This window comes from Gavialis gangeticus, unplaced genomic scaffold (assembly GCF_001723915.1).
Source record: "Gavialis gangeticus isolate Ggan-Ray unplaced genomic scaffold, GavGan_comp1, whole genome shotgun sequence".
Classification (NCBI taxonomy): domain Eukaryota; kingdom Metazoa; phylum Chordata; order Crocodylia; family Gavialidae; genus Gavialis; species Gavialis gangeticus.
In genome coordinates, this window is record NW_017729003.1 from 15113413 (window position 1) to 15129748 (window position 16336).

A 16336-nucleotide genomic window follows, 5' to 3' on the forward strand; every position below is an offset into this window, starting at 1 on the left:
GAGAGGGGACCTGATTGTGGCTTACTGCTATATCAGAGGCATACATCAGGGGCTCGGTGAACAACTGGGTGCCCTGGGGGAAAACTAGAAACAACAGTCACAAACTCCTGGAAGATAGTTTCAGGCTGAACATTAGGAAAAACTTCTTCACAACTAGGGTATCCAGACTATGGAAAAACTCCCCCCAGAGGTGGTGCAATCATTTACCCTGGAGATCTTCAAAAGAAGACTGGATGGTCACCTGGCTGGGGTCACCTGACCTCAGATGAATTTTCTGTTCATGCAGGGGGCTTGACCCGATGATCCTTTGGAGTGTCTTCCAGCCCTATGAGTCTATGATTCCATCTAGGAAGAGCACACACACACCAGCTGCAGGTGCTTCCTCAGCCTGATGAAGGGTTTTTCAACCCGAAAGCTGGCATCCCAGGCAGCTAAGCTCAGTTTACCTGGAGCCTCACGATGCCACTGCAACCAGCAAACCTCAGGACTGTGTGCGTGTGTGTGGTGGCTCAAGGTTATGATGTCTCCTGCCCACCTTTCACCAGGTGGATCCTCAGTCATGGCATTTCCTGGGGCTACTGTGCCACTGGCAGTCCCACCAGGCCTCCTGACCCTGGCAGAGTGCAGTTTTAGAGGTTATGCCCAGGACCTGGGGACTCCTCCTTCCCCATAGCCTCAGGCCAGACCTCCAAGTTTTTCTTGGCACAGGAGCTCAGCAGGGATATGTGCATGCCTCATACATGGAGGGCACCAACATCCTGCTGAAGGTGGTGTGTGCAGGCACTTTGTATGATGGGGCCACAAGTGCCATGAGCTGCCTGAACCCTGGCTGCTCAACTAAGGAGAAGAGCTGGCCATTGAAAGCAAGCATCTCCCCAGTGGGCTAGGTGATCTCACTCGCCCTTGCAATGCCCCACCCCCTTTCTGTCCGCCTTTCTCCCACTGTTCCAGGGTAGCCTGCCTCTGCTTTGCGGGGAGGGGGTCTTTGGAGTGAGAGGGGGACTTCTTTTTTGGCATGCTCCCACTGGTGCAAGGCTGAGGAGAAGCAAGGGCAAGGGGGTGGTGCCTGCAGAGATGCCTCGGCATCCCCGTGGTGCTCATGTGTTTCGTTCCCTTGCCCCGGCTGGTTTTGCCTTGGCAGTGCAGCCAGATAGCATATGTGGGATCATCTGCTGCCTCGAAATGATCCCAGACCACACTACCTGCTCACTTCTAGGGTGTGGGTGCATGTGTGGATGCTGCCTTTCCCCCCTCCTTAGCAGGCAGAGACACAGCAACAGGAGGAGCAGACTCAGTTGAGCCACTTGCCTCTGCAACCTCTACCTTAACCTCCTGTGAAGTGCCTTCTGGGGAAGGAGACCTGGCTCTAGGGGAAACTTGAGGGGTGTGCAGCAGAAACGCAACCAATTCCCCCATCCTTCCCCAGATTTTCCCTTGCTAGGGCACTCAGATCCAGCTCCAGCTCTTCCTCTGGCAATGAAAGGCTCAGCATGGGAAGTGAAATAGGGGTAGAGGAGACTGTTTTGCCGGTGCTGCTGCTTGTTATCATGGTGGTGGTGGTAGTGGTGGGGGCAGGTTTTGGCTGGTGCTCTTGGAGGGGATGCAGACTCAGGCACAGGCAGTGGCACTGGCACTCTTTCCCTCTCCTTGCTGCCTGTACAACTAGTGGAAGCCTCATGACTGCTTGTTGTAGCAAAGAGCCTGCGTCTCAGTTTGGGGTGGGGGGAGGGGAGAACTTACAGTTCTCCCTCTACCCCCTCTTCTGCCCCTCCCTGAAGGCTTGCCAGCTGCCTTTCCAGCATGCTTTGTGGTGTGTTTCATAGTGTCTTGTCTTCACCTTGGTGTGCTGGAAAATCTGTGTGTTATTCTGTAATGTTATCTGATTTATTTAATATATGTAGATAATTGTATATGTATGTGTATTTATGTAATGTATGTAGTATGTATTAATGTAATAAATAAAAAATATATGTATGTGTTCCTATATAAATTCTATACTATAATATGCAATATAATTATGCTGTGCTTCCCTGCACTGTGAACGGAATGCACACTGTAAGATAAAGCAGATTTTAAAAGAATCCAAATAGACTAACAAAAACAAAAACAGGATTTTGGGGGAAGAATAAATTGAAAGGAATTAATTAATATAATAATAAAATAAAAGGGTATAGAAAGCAAAAGGTATTGATGAATCCCACTTGTTAGGCTAGCAAGTAGGAAATGAAAGGTAGCATTTGTTGTCTGACGCTACTGAGCTGCTGGAAGACAGCTCAGTAACTGACCCCAAGGCAAAAAGCATCTCAGTTCAAACAATGCTGCTTTTTATGCTGTTTTTTTCATCCCTCCCCCAGAGCACTGGGATTGGAAGGGACCTCAGGGAAGGATCACAGTCACTGACCAGCTACACAGTCAATATCAGAGCAGTCCTTTCCCCTCCCTCTCCTTATTTTTCCCTCCCTCTCCTTATTTTCTGTTTCCCTGCAAGCAAGCCCAGCTTTAGCTTCAAAACTAGAAACATTCTGAAACTTTCAAAACGTTTCAGCTGCCCTGGTTTCATTTGAGGCTCTTTTGAAGCCCTTCATTTCATTTCTATTTCGCTGTTTTGAGCTTGAAACGAATTGAAACAGCATTGAAACAAAACAGCTGGCAAAAATTTTGCACAGCCCTACCATATATCCAATGTGTGTTTAACTCAAATTTAAGAATGCCAAGCACAAAGTTACTTCTGGAAATATGGCCCTTGAAGTCTTAGGGAAAAAAAAGATGAATACTATAAGTTTTTGGAGTCTGGAGATTAAAAAATGTATTGAGACAGTTTCCCAAGCAATGATATTTGAATGAAAACCCATCAGTTTAATCTTAGAAATGTTCTTCTGTCTGCATTGCTTGACAGGATCATAGAATGGAAACCTTGTTTGCTTGACAGCCATAAGTGATAGCTGGCATTTGTCTCCTGATGAGACAAATATCCCTCATCAGTGTAATTTCTTATGAGAACTTAAAAAGGCTAACAAAAGTGAAGAGAGGACCCACATCATTTAAAAGAGCAGGGCTGGTAGATACTTTTCAATCTAAAACTTTTCCTAACAATTTTACACCATTCTAATTTGTATAGGATCCCTATGGGCTGTCTGTAACATGTATAGCTATCATGATTCTGTTGTGTAATTACCATTACCATCATGCGCATCCAGAAAAACTCTGGTTTAATTGGGGTTAAATCTGACATATGCAGGCACTTGTACATGTGATGGATGTCACAATGTACATGTGACAAAAATGTAATTTGTGTGGCTTAATGGCATCACGCATTACACTTGTACCAGTTTGGGGATTTTTAAATGACATTGCAAATGAAACTACGTCTGGATGTAGTTCACTTTGCAATGTTGCAAAGTGCAACAGTGCAACTGTCAGCTCGCCCTCCAGCTGTGGGAGAGGCGGGAAGGCCTTGCAGAAAAAAAAAAGTTGGGTCCCTTGCCGCTTCCATCTTCAGCAGGCATTTTGCTGCTGCAGGCACCTACTGAAGGCAAAAAGTGGTGAGGGGCTCAAACATTATTTATTTATTTATTTTTTGCAGAGCCTGCCTGCCTTTCTCACAACTGGGGGACAAGCTTCCAGTGGGCTGAGCTGTCTCTGCTAGTTCTTCCCTCTGCTCCTTCCCTCTGTGGTGGTGGCATCCCCCCTCCCCCTCGGGCCGCCCAGGTGGACTGGAAACAGGTAGGTTCTGTCCTAGCTTGGAGGCAGCACCTGGCCAAATCAAGCTCTTCCCCAAGCCTGCCAGGGTTTTTAGTACCCCGTGCACTGTTCCCACTGCCTGGAACCATCCAGGAACAGGCTGGCTTGCCCCTGAGACAGTGTGAGGAGGCAGCAGAAGGGTGGCTGGGTGTGCTTGTAGTCGGAGAAGGCTGCAGAGATAGTGGGCGGGGTGCTGGAAGCCTGGGTGGGCTTGGGGAAGTGTGGGCTTGGTAGGCTTCCAGCACCCTGTGCACTAGGGGTGTGCAAAATGGGCCCTATTCAATTTGGATTTGGATTCAGCCTGAATCAGGGACAGTGATTTGATTAGTTGATTCAGATCACTGTCCCTGCTTCGATTTGGCCAAACCTGAATCTGAAGATTCGATGCTGATTTGGAGAATCGGTGGTTCGGCCATAGACACAGCTTTAAATATTTTTTTTACATACCTCAAGGTACTGGGCATGGATCATGAATGCTGCAATATTGGACTGTATGGAGCATCCCACAGGAGTGTGGGGGCCCCCTCTGCATACTCAGCAGCGAACCCGGAAGTGGACTGGAACTATTTCTGGTCCACTTCTGGGTTCTCCGCTGAGCATGCAGGGGGGCCCCCTGCACCTCCTCTGGCTCGCTGATCAGCCATGGGGGGATCTGGGGTGCCCCCCCAGTCCCAGGAAACACCAGGCACCGAGCTGGAGGTGTGCGGTGGGGGGGAGCGTGCGCTCTGTGGCAGACTCGGAAGTGAACCAGAAGTGCTTCTGGTCCACTTCTGGGTCTGTTGCCAAGCGCGCTGGGGGGCCCCCCACGCTTCCGTGGGACGCTTTATCCTCCCCACCATCTCAGCATTCACAAGCCACCTGCTACCTAGAGGTATGTAGAAAAAACATTTAAAACTGTGTCTGTGCCTGAATCGCTGAATATCTCCAAATTGATTTGGAGGGTTCTGATTCAATTCAGAGAGATTAAAGGGTCCTCTGATTTGATTTGGATTCAGAGATTCAGCCACTGAATCGGGCTGAATCTTCCCTGAATTGAATCAGGGACCAAAGCTTTGCACAGCCCTACTGTGCACCATCTCCACCACTTTCCCTGTTTGCTCCAGGGGCAAGCCAGCCCATTTCTGGGCAGTCCTAGATGGCAGGAAGGTGACAGGGACAGTGCATGGGGCGTTGAAAGCCCCAGCGGGCTCAGGGAAGAGTTGGATCTGGCTGGGTGCTGCCTCCGAGCTGGGACAGCACCTGCTTGCTAGCAGCTCACCTGGGTGGCTCCAGGGGGTGCCTCTGCCATGGAGGGAAGGACTACAGATCTCCGCAGCTCAGGAGCCACTTGGCCTGCTGCTAGCTTGCCCCCTGGCTGTGGGAGAGTCCACTAAATAATAAAAAAAGTAATATCAGCCCCCTTGCCACTTCTGCCTTCAGCAGGCAACTGCTGAAGACAGCAAGAGACTTGAACTTTGTTTTTTTCCCCGGTAGGGTGTGCCTGTGACCAGGGGGAGCTGCTGGTGGGCCAAGTGGCCCCTGAGCTGTGTGGGGGGGTGGTCTTTCCCTCTGCATCGGCAGCACCCCCCAGGGCTTTCCAGGTAGGCTGCCAGCGGGCTGGTGCTGCCTCGGCTTGCAGGAAGCACCCAGCCTGATCCATCTGTTCCCTGAGCCCTCCTGGGGAGCAGTGCCCAGCAGGCTTCCAGCATGTGAGCATGGGGAACAGTTTGATCAGGCTAGGTTCTGCCTCCAACCTGGGGCAGCCCCCAGGTTGCTAGCAGCCCACCTGGGCAGCCCTGGGAGGGCATCGGTACCACAGAGGGAAGGACCAGGGCCGCCTGCAGCTCAGGGGCTGCTTGGCTCACTGGCAGCTCCCCCTCTGGCTGCAGGTAGGCTCCAGTTCTGACCAAAAAAAGAAAAAAAAAGAAAGGATCGGGCTCCTTGCTATAACATGATGGAAAAATTGAAATGGTGGGTTTCAATTAAAAACCCACCGTTTCAATTTAGAGGACATAAAATAAAAGCTTGGGGATTAAACCCCCATCACATGTACAAGCACTCTATTATTGCAAACAGGGACTGAATTCAACCAGGTTTTTCTGGTTTAGTTTTTGCTCACCTTTCAAAGCCATAAAATGTAGTAAATAAGATTCCACCATTTCTATTTCATGGAAGCTGTCTTCTATATTCTGTAGGTACAATGTACTACTAACTGGGTGGAAAAAAATGTCAGGCTACATAAATAGCTCTCTTTCACTCATAGCAAAAAATAGGAAAATAAGCTTAGACTGAACATTTCAAGCAAATTACTCATCAAAAATTAATTTGTATCTCCTCAATTTTTTAATAAATGAAACAGCTAATTGTTTATTTTAATGAGGGAAAGAGTTTGCATTTAAAGCAAATATTCTGATCTCCTTCAACAAGAGGGAAAAATGTCAGCTAAAATTAATCAGAAAAACTCTAAACAAGAATATGAAAATGTTATCCTAAATACACACACACACACACACACTTGTGCACGTGCGCACACACATGTACGTGTGTGTATGCATATGTGTGTGTGTGTACACACACACACACACATACACACACACACACACACACAAATATTTATACACACACATGCTCACATACATAATATATAAACACAAGTCATAACAGTTTTGCTAAATAGAAATTTACTTCAATGAACTTTCTTAGGGAAAAGAGAACTCTTAGGCTACATTATGATATGCATGTCACTCCTGAATATGAGCAAGTCAGTGTGCACTGTGAAGACTTTAATGCATGGACTTATATATGCAACTGCCCTTTACTAGAAGGAATGTCTGGAGTGCACTTGGATTCCCTCTGCTGGCTAAGTTAGTGCAGCTGCTGCTTTTGCTCAGTAGCTTATAGATGCTTGTACTCTGGGAGCAAAAGTTTCCATTCTTTGCTCTGTGTTTACACTTAGCTGGCAGTCATAGCATTCTTGTGTGTAGGCAACTACTGCTAGATTCCAGAATTCTCTAAATTCCAGAAAACAAAAGAATTTTATGTAAAATTTGGCCAAAGAGGCACTCCTAACATTTTGTTCTTTATTAAAATAATCCCTGAAGAGTAGTGTCTTCCTTACCTGCTGAACAGGTATTGACACAGGCCAAACCACTGGAGATGGCACTTTAGGTGGCTCTTGATGGGTAGTGGTAGCATTCGTAACAGGAGATGGCACATTCGAAGACACATCAGCTGGTTTCTGGACCCTGTGAAATATTAAGTGAAAAGAATTCTAACGTGAATTCTAATTCTAATGCTTCTCTGATGAAAGGCGTGTATTACATAGGTAATTTAATCTCATATTAATGATATCCTTGAATGCATATAGTATTACAATATTATATTATGAACAACATTGTTCTTGGCTTAATTTAAACTGATGTAGAGTAAGTTTTACATTGCAATATGGAATTACAGATAGGTGTCAGGCTGTATAACAGCCAATGTAATCTCTCATAGCTAATTTAACCATACATGCTTACAAAAAACAACATGGAGGGTGCATGTACATGAGATGCTTTGCTGTACAGTAGCATAGTTACTGCACAGTAAGTGCGCGCATCTACATGTGCACATTCTTACTGTGCAGTAAACTTCGCTAATCATAAGTAAATTTGTTACATGCAAATGCAAGTAGCAAATTTACTTGTGATTAGTTACTGTGCAGTAGCGCTCATGTAGATACCTGACCAGGAGCAAATCCACTCCCACTCAGCCAGCCCCCAGGGGGCTGAAGATTGGTCCCTGCCCCTGGGACCTGCCTGCTGCCAGGGTGGGCTCTGCCACGGGAGCCCAGGTGGGCACTATGTCTCTGCTCCTGCAGCAGGGAGCTCTAAGCTCCACGCTCTGAGATCATGATCAGGGAGTGGGGGCTGGGACCATGGAACTAGCACTGCTGACTCCACAGTCAAGGAGCTGGCATGGGGAGCTCCCTGCTGGTTGGGGCTGGGGAGCCTGTTCCCTGCTCAGCTCCATGATCGTAGCCTGTTTGCACCCAGCTACGCAATTGTAACAAGAAGCTCCTTCTTGCTTGCACCCCCCATTTTGTGCATTTCTTTTTCCTTCTAAATATTGGCGGAGACCTAGCACACTCATTGCATGGGTGTGGCAAGGGTCAGAGCAAGCCAGAAAGCTGGAGTAGCTTTCTGTAGGAGAAACCTACAAATTACATCTACATATCAATTAAATTCAGTGTCACTAAAGAAAGCAAAAGAACTAAAATGTCCACTTTAAAGCAACGCCTGTAATAGACAAGACAAGCCAAGGTACATTGAAAACATGGCTGTAAATATATCCTGGTGAACACATTCCCCCTTTGCTTAAAAACTATTTCCCAAAGCAAATTTCCCATATCTGTCTAAACCTTATGCTAAATCAGTCTATTGCATCTAACCTAATTCATTTACTGTCCCCAGTGTTTGATTCTCACTACTTCACAGTGCATGTTTATATTTCATCTGTCTCAGCTTTACCCTGGCATTCAGTATTTTATATTTTATACCTTTTAATTTTATAACAAATGTATTTTTCTTTAAATTAAAGTCATACCTTGTATTACTAGAACTATTATTGTAAGAATGCATTGGAATTGTAATCACTGGAATTGTATTGCTGTATTGGGCTGGTCCCCCTTGAGTGAATGTGAGTATGTATGATGAGTCAGTAGATAACTGAAGACAAAGCAAGAGCCTTCTGGCTGTTAATTGACAATCACCTATCTAGAGAAACTTAGCATTACAAAATGCTACTCTACAAGCCATTTTAGGCTAATCAAGCCAAGGAACTGATTCCTGGGACAGCGCACCCACCCTGTTAACTATTCCTGTACCCATAACAATACAGCCATTAAGTCAATAAGTGAAGGGCGGACTCCGGAAACTTCAGGTACCAGCGGGCAGAGACCCCTGTGACTGACAGCTGTCATGCACTACTTAAGACCCATGTGGGACAGCGACCTCCAGATTGGGCAGCCAAGATGATGCTGGGGGATCACACAAGTGTGTCAGAAAAGGATAAAAGGCACTGAAGTGTGACCCTCAGTGGCACCCTCTCATCCAGCACCTGACCTACTGAGACAGAAGGACAAGCAGGCAACCCCCTTCTGGAGAAGACATCGCCTTGAAGGAAGCTGACCATTGACAGCAGAGTCCAGGGCCTTGGATAGGTAGATATACTGACACCAGTGCTCTCACAATCATTACAGCAGCTACTATACACTGTACTACATGGGTTTAAATTACATGGGTTTGAATGAGTGAGTGCATGTGTGTGTGTGTGTGTGTGCACGTGCATGCTCAGGTGACCAGTACCCCATATAACTCAAAGTTTGCATTTAAGATTTTATTGGTAACTTTACATTCTGTACAATAAATTAGAATGTATTATGATCCTGTGAGATGGTCCTTTGTAGCCCACACAATCACACAGCTGAGCAGGGAACAGGCTCCTCAGCCTGTTCCCTGCTCAGTTCTGCGATCACGGAGCTGGGTGGGGAACAGGTTCTCCAGTCCCTGCCCCACCGTCATGGAAAAAGGGCTGGGAACTGTCCCAGTCAGGGGCAGGTCCCAGTCCCACACCCCTATCAGGTGATTGAGGCACATGGCTTGGAAAGAGCTGCAGTGGTGGGACAGGTCCCAGCTCTCTGCCCTGATCTACTGGTGCGGCAGCTAGCAGTGAGCTAGCTGCTAGCTGCCCCACTGGCAGATCAAGACTGGGGGCTGGGACATGCCCCTTCCCTGCAGCTCTTTCTAAGTCCCCTGGCCCTGACTAGGATGCTGGGGCCAAGAGCTCCCTGCTGCTGGGGCAGGGAGACATTGTCCCTGCCCGGCAGCAGGCGGCCCCCGCAGGATAGGGCACAGTGTCTCCGCCGCGCCCAAGATGCAATTGGTGCCTGGCCCAGTGCTTTGTGCATACAGCTCCCCCTGGTGGCAGCAGGGGCCCATTGCAGGGCCCCAGGAAGCGGGAGCAATTTGCTGCCATTAGCAGCAATTCTGCTCCTGGTTCCCTACACATGTAGACACCTGCCCAAAAGCATTTATTTGCGAGTAATTTACTCATGAGTAAACTGCTCCCAGATCTAATGCTCATGTAGACCCCCTGGAACCACCCAGGTGGGCTGTATACCTGCATAGTCTTGAGAGTTTGGAGGAGCTCACATCCCCAGGGGAAGCCGGCAGACCTGTATTAATTGGCTGCCGTGTGCGGTCAATTAAGCTGGTGCGGCATCAATTACTGAAGAAAAAAAAAGGAGAAGGAAACGTTTGATTGCAGCTTCAGCAATCAAGCATTTATAAATTAAGGAACTGGGAAGGGAGAGCCTGCATCTGAGTCCCCTGCAGCTGGGACAGGCACCACTGGACAAATGGCAAGTTGCCTGTAATTTTGCTTCTTACACCTAGAAGTTTTGTTTCATTGAGTATACTGGGTCCGGCACTGGGCAGGTGACAGCCAACACTGGGTCAGGGAGTCATCACCCCTTCACCCATTAAGTAGGTCCTCAGAGTTGTGGTAGGTGAGATAATAGAGAGGAAGACCGACTAATTTGAGTTGACCGGCACCGGCCTTGAAAGAGGGAAACCAGTGAATGTCAATGGGATGTAAAGGCCCACATCATACGAGTCATATTGTGACTAAGTGGTGCATTGGCCGAGAAGACTGATGATGGCCAAGGGGAAGCTGACTATATGGAGAGGTATCACTGGCAGCGGTGGCAGCCGGAGCAGACCCTAGCCAGCAGACGCTTCATTTGATGGGGCAAGTCCTCCAGCAACAACAACAGCAGTTGGCTCGTCAGCTTGCCCTGGAGGAAAATTGGATCCAACAACAAGCATGGCACTGGAGAAATGCCATGGAACTGTGAGTACCCAAGATGTCAGTACATGATGACCCAGAGGTATTCTTGGAAAGTTTTGAGTGAGCAGCATTGGTGGCTGGGCTTGAGAAATCCCTCTAGGTTGGACAGCTGGGAGTGTTACTAATAGGAAAAGCTCAAGCAGCCTATAGAGCTATGGCACAAGACGAAGCCATGGATAATGATAAGGTGAAGAGAGAAATCCTTTATTGCCTGGATATTAATCCAGAAACCTACTGGCAGGTGTTCAGGGCCAGAAAGAGGAAAAGGAGCCGTGGGCTCTGCTGCAATGTCTAGGTGACCTGGTAACCAAATGGTTGAAGCCAGTGGAAAGTTCAAAGAATGACATCTGGGACTGGATCTTACTAGAACAGTTTCTGAACGACCTAGATGAGGAAACCAAGAATTGGGTCTGATACCAACCGCAGTGCCTCGGCTGGTATCTTCAGCCAAGGCACTGCGGTTGGCTGAGAACTTCAGCAGTGCCCTAGGGGAAAGGCCTACAGATTGGAACGGGAAGGCCGCCAGGTACTTGAGACTTTGTGCGTCCACAAGACCAGGGAGTAGAGAGATATGAGACCATCGGAGACCCAACAGCAACTCAGTGATCTGTTTCCGAGGTGGGAAGGGAGGGCACATGTCCTGAGACTGCACCAATTTGATGTGGACAGTACCTAAGGTGGTACATTCCCTGTTCGAAAACTTGAGTACCACTCTGGGCCCCGGGAAATCTGGAGGTGTGGAATCCATGGACTGTAGCATAGGGAAGGAGATTAAAAGAGGCCTATTGCCATGGCCAGTAGTGGAGGCATGGATCGGAGGTGAGAGGTTTGAAGCCATCATAGATACTGGGTATGCTCACACATTTATACACGAGACCCTAGCACCTGGTGAATACGTGCAGAAGGCCACTCTGATCCAGATGACGTGCATGCATGGACAAAGCATTTACTACCCCCGGAAGGTGCATCAGGTTACTGTATTGGAGACCACTAGGGAAATACCTGTTGGAGTGGCCCATGATTTACCATACCTGATGACTCTGGGCCGGGACTGGAGAGAAATCTACGAGGTATTAAACATCATGAGAGGAGACAGGGTAGGCGAAGCCAGCCTATTAGGGAGCGAGGAGGATGATCCAGTGGAGGAAGGCTTTGACATGGAACGGCTATCCTGTAGTAGGTCATTCCAGAATGTGCAAGAGGTAGAGGAGGAGTTCTGGACCATCAAAGAGACTGAGTTGGTGAAAAATGATGAGGAAGTGGTGGACTCAGGATGTTACGCAAGTCTGCTCAGATTTGAGGTCAGGAGGGGGTTGCTTTATAGGATAAAGAGAGGGTCCCGAGATGGTAAGGAGGTAGCTCAACTGTTAATACCATATTGATTTAGGTGGTTGGCCCATGATAACTCCTTGGGCAGACACATGGGGTATAACAAGACAGAAGCCCGATTAACAAAATGGTGCTTCTGGCCCAAGATGTATGAGCAGGTGAAGAATTTCTGCCAGGCTTGCCCGGCATGTCAGAGGGTAAGCATGCATAAGCCAGTTCGAGCACCTTTACAGCCTATACCCATGATAGGAGCTGAGTTCTGCCTTATTGCGCTGGATGTAGTGAGTCCCCTCCCTAAAAGTTCCGCAGGACATCAGTATTTATTGGTTATCATAGATTATGCGACCCGGTTCCCCGAGGCAGTCCCCATGTGAACTGTCACTGGGCCCTGGGTAGCGAAAGAACTTCTAAAATGGATTTCTTGGGTAAGCATTCCAAAGGAAATTGTCATGGACCAAGGGTCTAATTTTATGTCAGGGGTTCTGTGGAGTCTGTGCAGGGTACTACAAATTAAACAACTGTGTACAACTGTATACCACCCCCAAACCAGTGGGTTAGTGGAAAGGTTTAATGGGACCTTGAAAAATATGTTGTGGTGGTATGTGCAAGCTGAGCCCCGTAAGTGGGACCTGATGTTTCCACTGCTGTTGTTTGCGGCACAGGGGACACCACCGTTGTCTTTGGGGTGTGCCCCATTTGATTTAGTATACGGACATTGTCCAAGGGACTTGTTAGACATGGTGAGGGAGGTTGGGAAGAAGTACCTCAGGAAGGCATGAACCACATAGAGTATGTGCAAGAATTAAGGCAGCGCTTGCAGAGGGTGGCAGAGCTGTTGCATGAACACTTGAAGGTAGCATAGAGTACTCAAAAGGCTGCCTATGACAAGAAGACTCAGGGAAGGAGCATTCAAGTAGGCCATAAGGCCTTGGTATTACTCCCAGATACTGAGAACAAACTCCTAAGGTGTTGGCAAGGGCCTTTTGAGTTGGTTTGGCAAGTTGGCCCAGTTGATTATGAGGTATATAAACCGGGGCATAGCAAAGAAAGGCAAATATATCATGTTAATCTTCTTAAGGAGTGATGGGACCAGGAGGGTCTATTGATTGACCCCTCTCCACCGGATGGGGAGTTTGGTCAGGATGTGGGGGTGGACCCAAAGCAGAGTGCCGAGGGGATAATCGTCTTGGTTGGGGTTCAACTCAGTCCTCAGCAACAACAACAATTGAGGGCTTTGGTGGATGAGTTTCAAGACATTTTTAGTGAGATTCCAGGGTGTGCTAGAGGGATAACTCATCAGATAATAACTCCTGTGGGACAGATTGTCAGATAAAAATGGAGGAGGATTCCCCGCTATAGATATGAGGCTATTCGGATGGAAATTAATAAAATGTTGGAACAGGGCATCATTCAGGAGTCCTGAAGTCCATGGCGCAGCCCCATTGTGGTGGTGATTAAGCCTGATGGGTCATTGCGGCTATGTGTGGACTTCAGGAAAGTGAATGCTATATCGCAATTTGATGCTTTTCCCATGCCTCAGAGATTAGTGAGCTGCTGGAGAAAGTGGGATAGGCCAGGTTTATCTCAACCCTGAATTTGGCAAAAGGGTGTCACAGGTGCCACTGTGGAGAGAAGATAGGGCCAAGATGGCATTTGGCACTCTGTGGGGCTTGTATGAATTTAGATGGATGCCTTTCGGGCTACATGGGGTGGCAGCTACCTTTCAAAGGTTAATCGAGTGGGTGTTGGTCCCACATCAACAATACGCCGGCCATATACATAGACAATATTATTATTTATATGCAAGGTTGGGAGGAGCACCTAGAAGCAGTTAAGGCAGTACTGCAGGAATTACGCCAAGCTGGGCTCACGGCTAACCCAAAGAAATGTGTCCTGGGTAAGGCCGAGACGAAATACCTAGGGTTTATGGTAGGTCAGGGACATATTCGCCTGTTAGCTGACAAGGTAGAAGCCTTGTGTAATTATATTTCCTGCCAGAACTGCAGACAGCTGAGGGTGTTGTTAGGCCTAGCAGGGTATTATCATCGATTTATACCCCAGTTTGCAGAAATCGCAGTGCCCTTAACCGACTTACTGCAAAGGAAGAGTAAGGGCCCCCTTAAATGGGATGCAGGGAATAAGGTAGACATTTGAGAAGACAAAAAAAGCCCTCTGTCATGAGGCAGTGTTGGAGACTCCGGACTTGGAATCACCTTTTACCCTACAGATGGATGCTTTGGATAGAGCATTAGGCACTGTTCTTTTGCAAGAAGTTAATGGAGTTCTCTGGCCCATAGCCTATGCCACCTGGAAGCAGAATCCACAGGAGAGAGGTATGTGATGGTCGAGCATGAGTGTTTGGCCATCAAAGGGGGTGTCGACTATTTTTTATATTACTTGCTAGGGAGTGAGTTTACCCTAATTACTGATCATGCCCTGCTGAGGTAGCTTATGACTAAGCAGACTGACAATGCGAGTATCACCCAATGGGCTTTGACCTTGCAGCCTTTTCACTTTAACATTATGTATAAGCTGGGAAGAAATAATACGGTTGCCAAATTCTTTTCAAGATGTTATGAAGAGGAGTCAGCTGAACCAGGCCCCTCAGAGATGAGGCCCTCCCCATCGATCCAAAAGGAAGATACGCCTAACGGTGAATTAAGGAGGAAGGTATGTGAAAAGGACAAAGTTACATACCTAGAGCAGACCCCTGGCCAGGGAAGTCTGCCCAACTGGAGTGGCATGGCAACACTCTGATGGGAGCTCCTGGTTCTCCCCAGCGCCATTTTATCACCTTATTGGGTGAAGCGGATTGGGCTCATTAAACAGCCCAGGGTTATTTCTAGTCCCGGGAGTGGGGACGGCGCAAGACAGTAGGAGAGAGAGAGAGTCAGGGCATGCAGATAGTGTGAATGCCTTTCTGCTGCCCAGGATTGAAGTCCCCGGGAATGGTAAAGGACTTGTATGGTCTTGAGAGATTGGAGGAGCTCACGTACTCGGGGAAGCCGTTGCTCCTGCATTAATTTGCTGCCATGTACAGTCAATTAAGCCGGCACAGCATCAATTACTGAAGGAAAAAAAAAGGAGAAGGAAACGTTCGATTGCAGCTTTGGTGATCAAGCATTTATGGATAAAGGAACCGGGAAGGGAGAGCCTGCATCTGAGTCTGCTGCAGCCAGGACAAGCACCACTGGATGGATGGCAAATTGCCTGTAATTTTGCTTCTTACACCAAGAAGTTTTGTTTCATTGAGTATACTGGGTCCAGCACTGGGCAGGTGATGGCCAACACTGGGTCAGGGAGTCATCACCCCTCCCCACATTAATTAGGTCATCAAAGTCATGACAGGAGAGATAATAGAGAGAAAGACTGACTCATTTGAACTGGCTGGCACCAGCCTTGAAAGGGGGAAACCAGTGAATGTGAACGGGATGTAAAGGCCCACATTCATACTCAGTCATATTGCAACAGGGCCCCCACGTGCTCGAAGAAGAATCTGGAAGTGGACCAGAAGTGCTTCTGGTTCACTTCCAGGTCTGCTGCTGAGCATGCTGGGGAGCCCCCTGCACTTCTGTGGGATGCTCCATCCACCCCAGCATCTCATCATTCACAAGCCACTTAAACTTAGAAGCTGAATTTAGGTAAGCAACCTAGTATAGTCAGGGAAATAACTGTTTCCTTGGAGGCTGCAAATAGTTTCCCTGGAGGTAGGTGTCATAGCCCAACCATTGGCAGAAATATTCGAAAACTCGTGGTGCTCAGGTGAAGTACCTGAAGACTGGAAGAAGGCCAATGTAGTACCAATCTTCAAGAAAGGGTGGAAAGTAGATCCCCAGTAAGATTCTGGAGAAAATTATCAGATAGACTCTTCTTGATAAGCTGGCTGATGGCAACATCCTGAGGGACAGCCAGCACAGGTTTTTCATTGGTAGGTTTTGCCTGACCAATCTTATCTCCTTCTATGACCAGATGACATATCACCTGGACAAAGGAGAAGAGATTGACATCATATATCTGGACTTTAAAAAGTCTTTGGTCTGGCATCCCATGATCTCCTCATGGAAAAATTGGCCAACTGTGGCTTTGGCTACACCACAGTCTGATGGCTGGGAAATTGGCTCTGAGGTCAGACCCAGAGAGTAGTAGTCGATGGAAGCGAATCATTATGATGCTTCGTGACCAGTGGTGTCCCCCAAGGCTCTGTCCTTGGACTGGTTCTGTTTAACATCTTTATCAACAATGTGGACATTGGTGTCAGAAGTGCACTGGCCAAGTTCACCAATGACACTACACTTTGGGGCATAGTGTCCACACCTGAGGATACGCTAGTGATCCAGGCTGAGTTGGATAAGCTTTGTAAGTGGGTGGATATAAACCTAATGATGTTTAATACCGA

General features: G+C 47.7%; 1 protein-coding gene across 2 annotated transcripts in view; it reads right to left on the reverse strand.

Moving 5' to 3' along the window:
- Positions 1–16336, reverse strand: part of MYPN (myopalladin) — a 106614-nt gene that overhangs the window by 60425 nt on the left and 29853 nt on the right. For both annotated transcript variants that reach the window (XM_019507875.1, XM_019507874.1), the window contains exon 4: positions 6839–6965. In XM_019507875.1, the coding sequence (XP_019363420.1) occupies positions 6839–6965 (127 nt within the window). The remainder of the gene's footprint in view (positions 1–6838; positions 6966–16336) is intronic.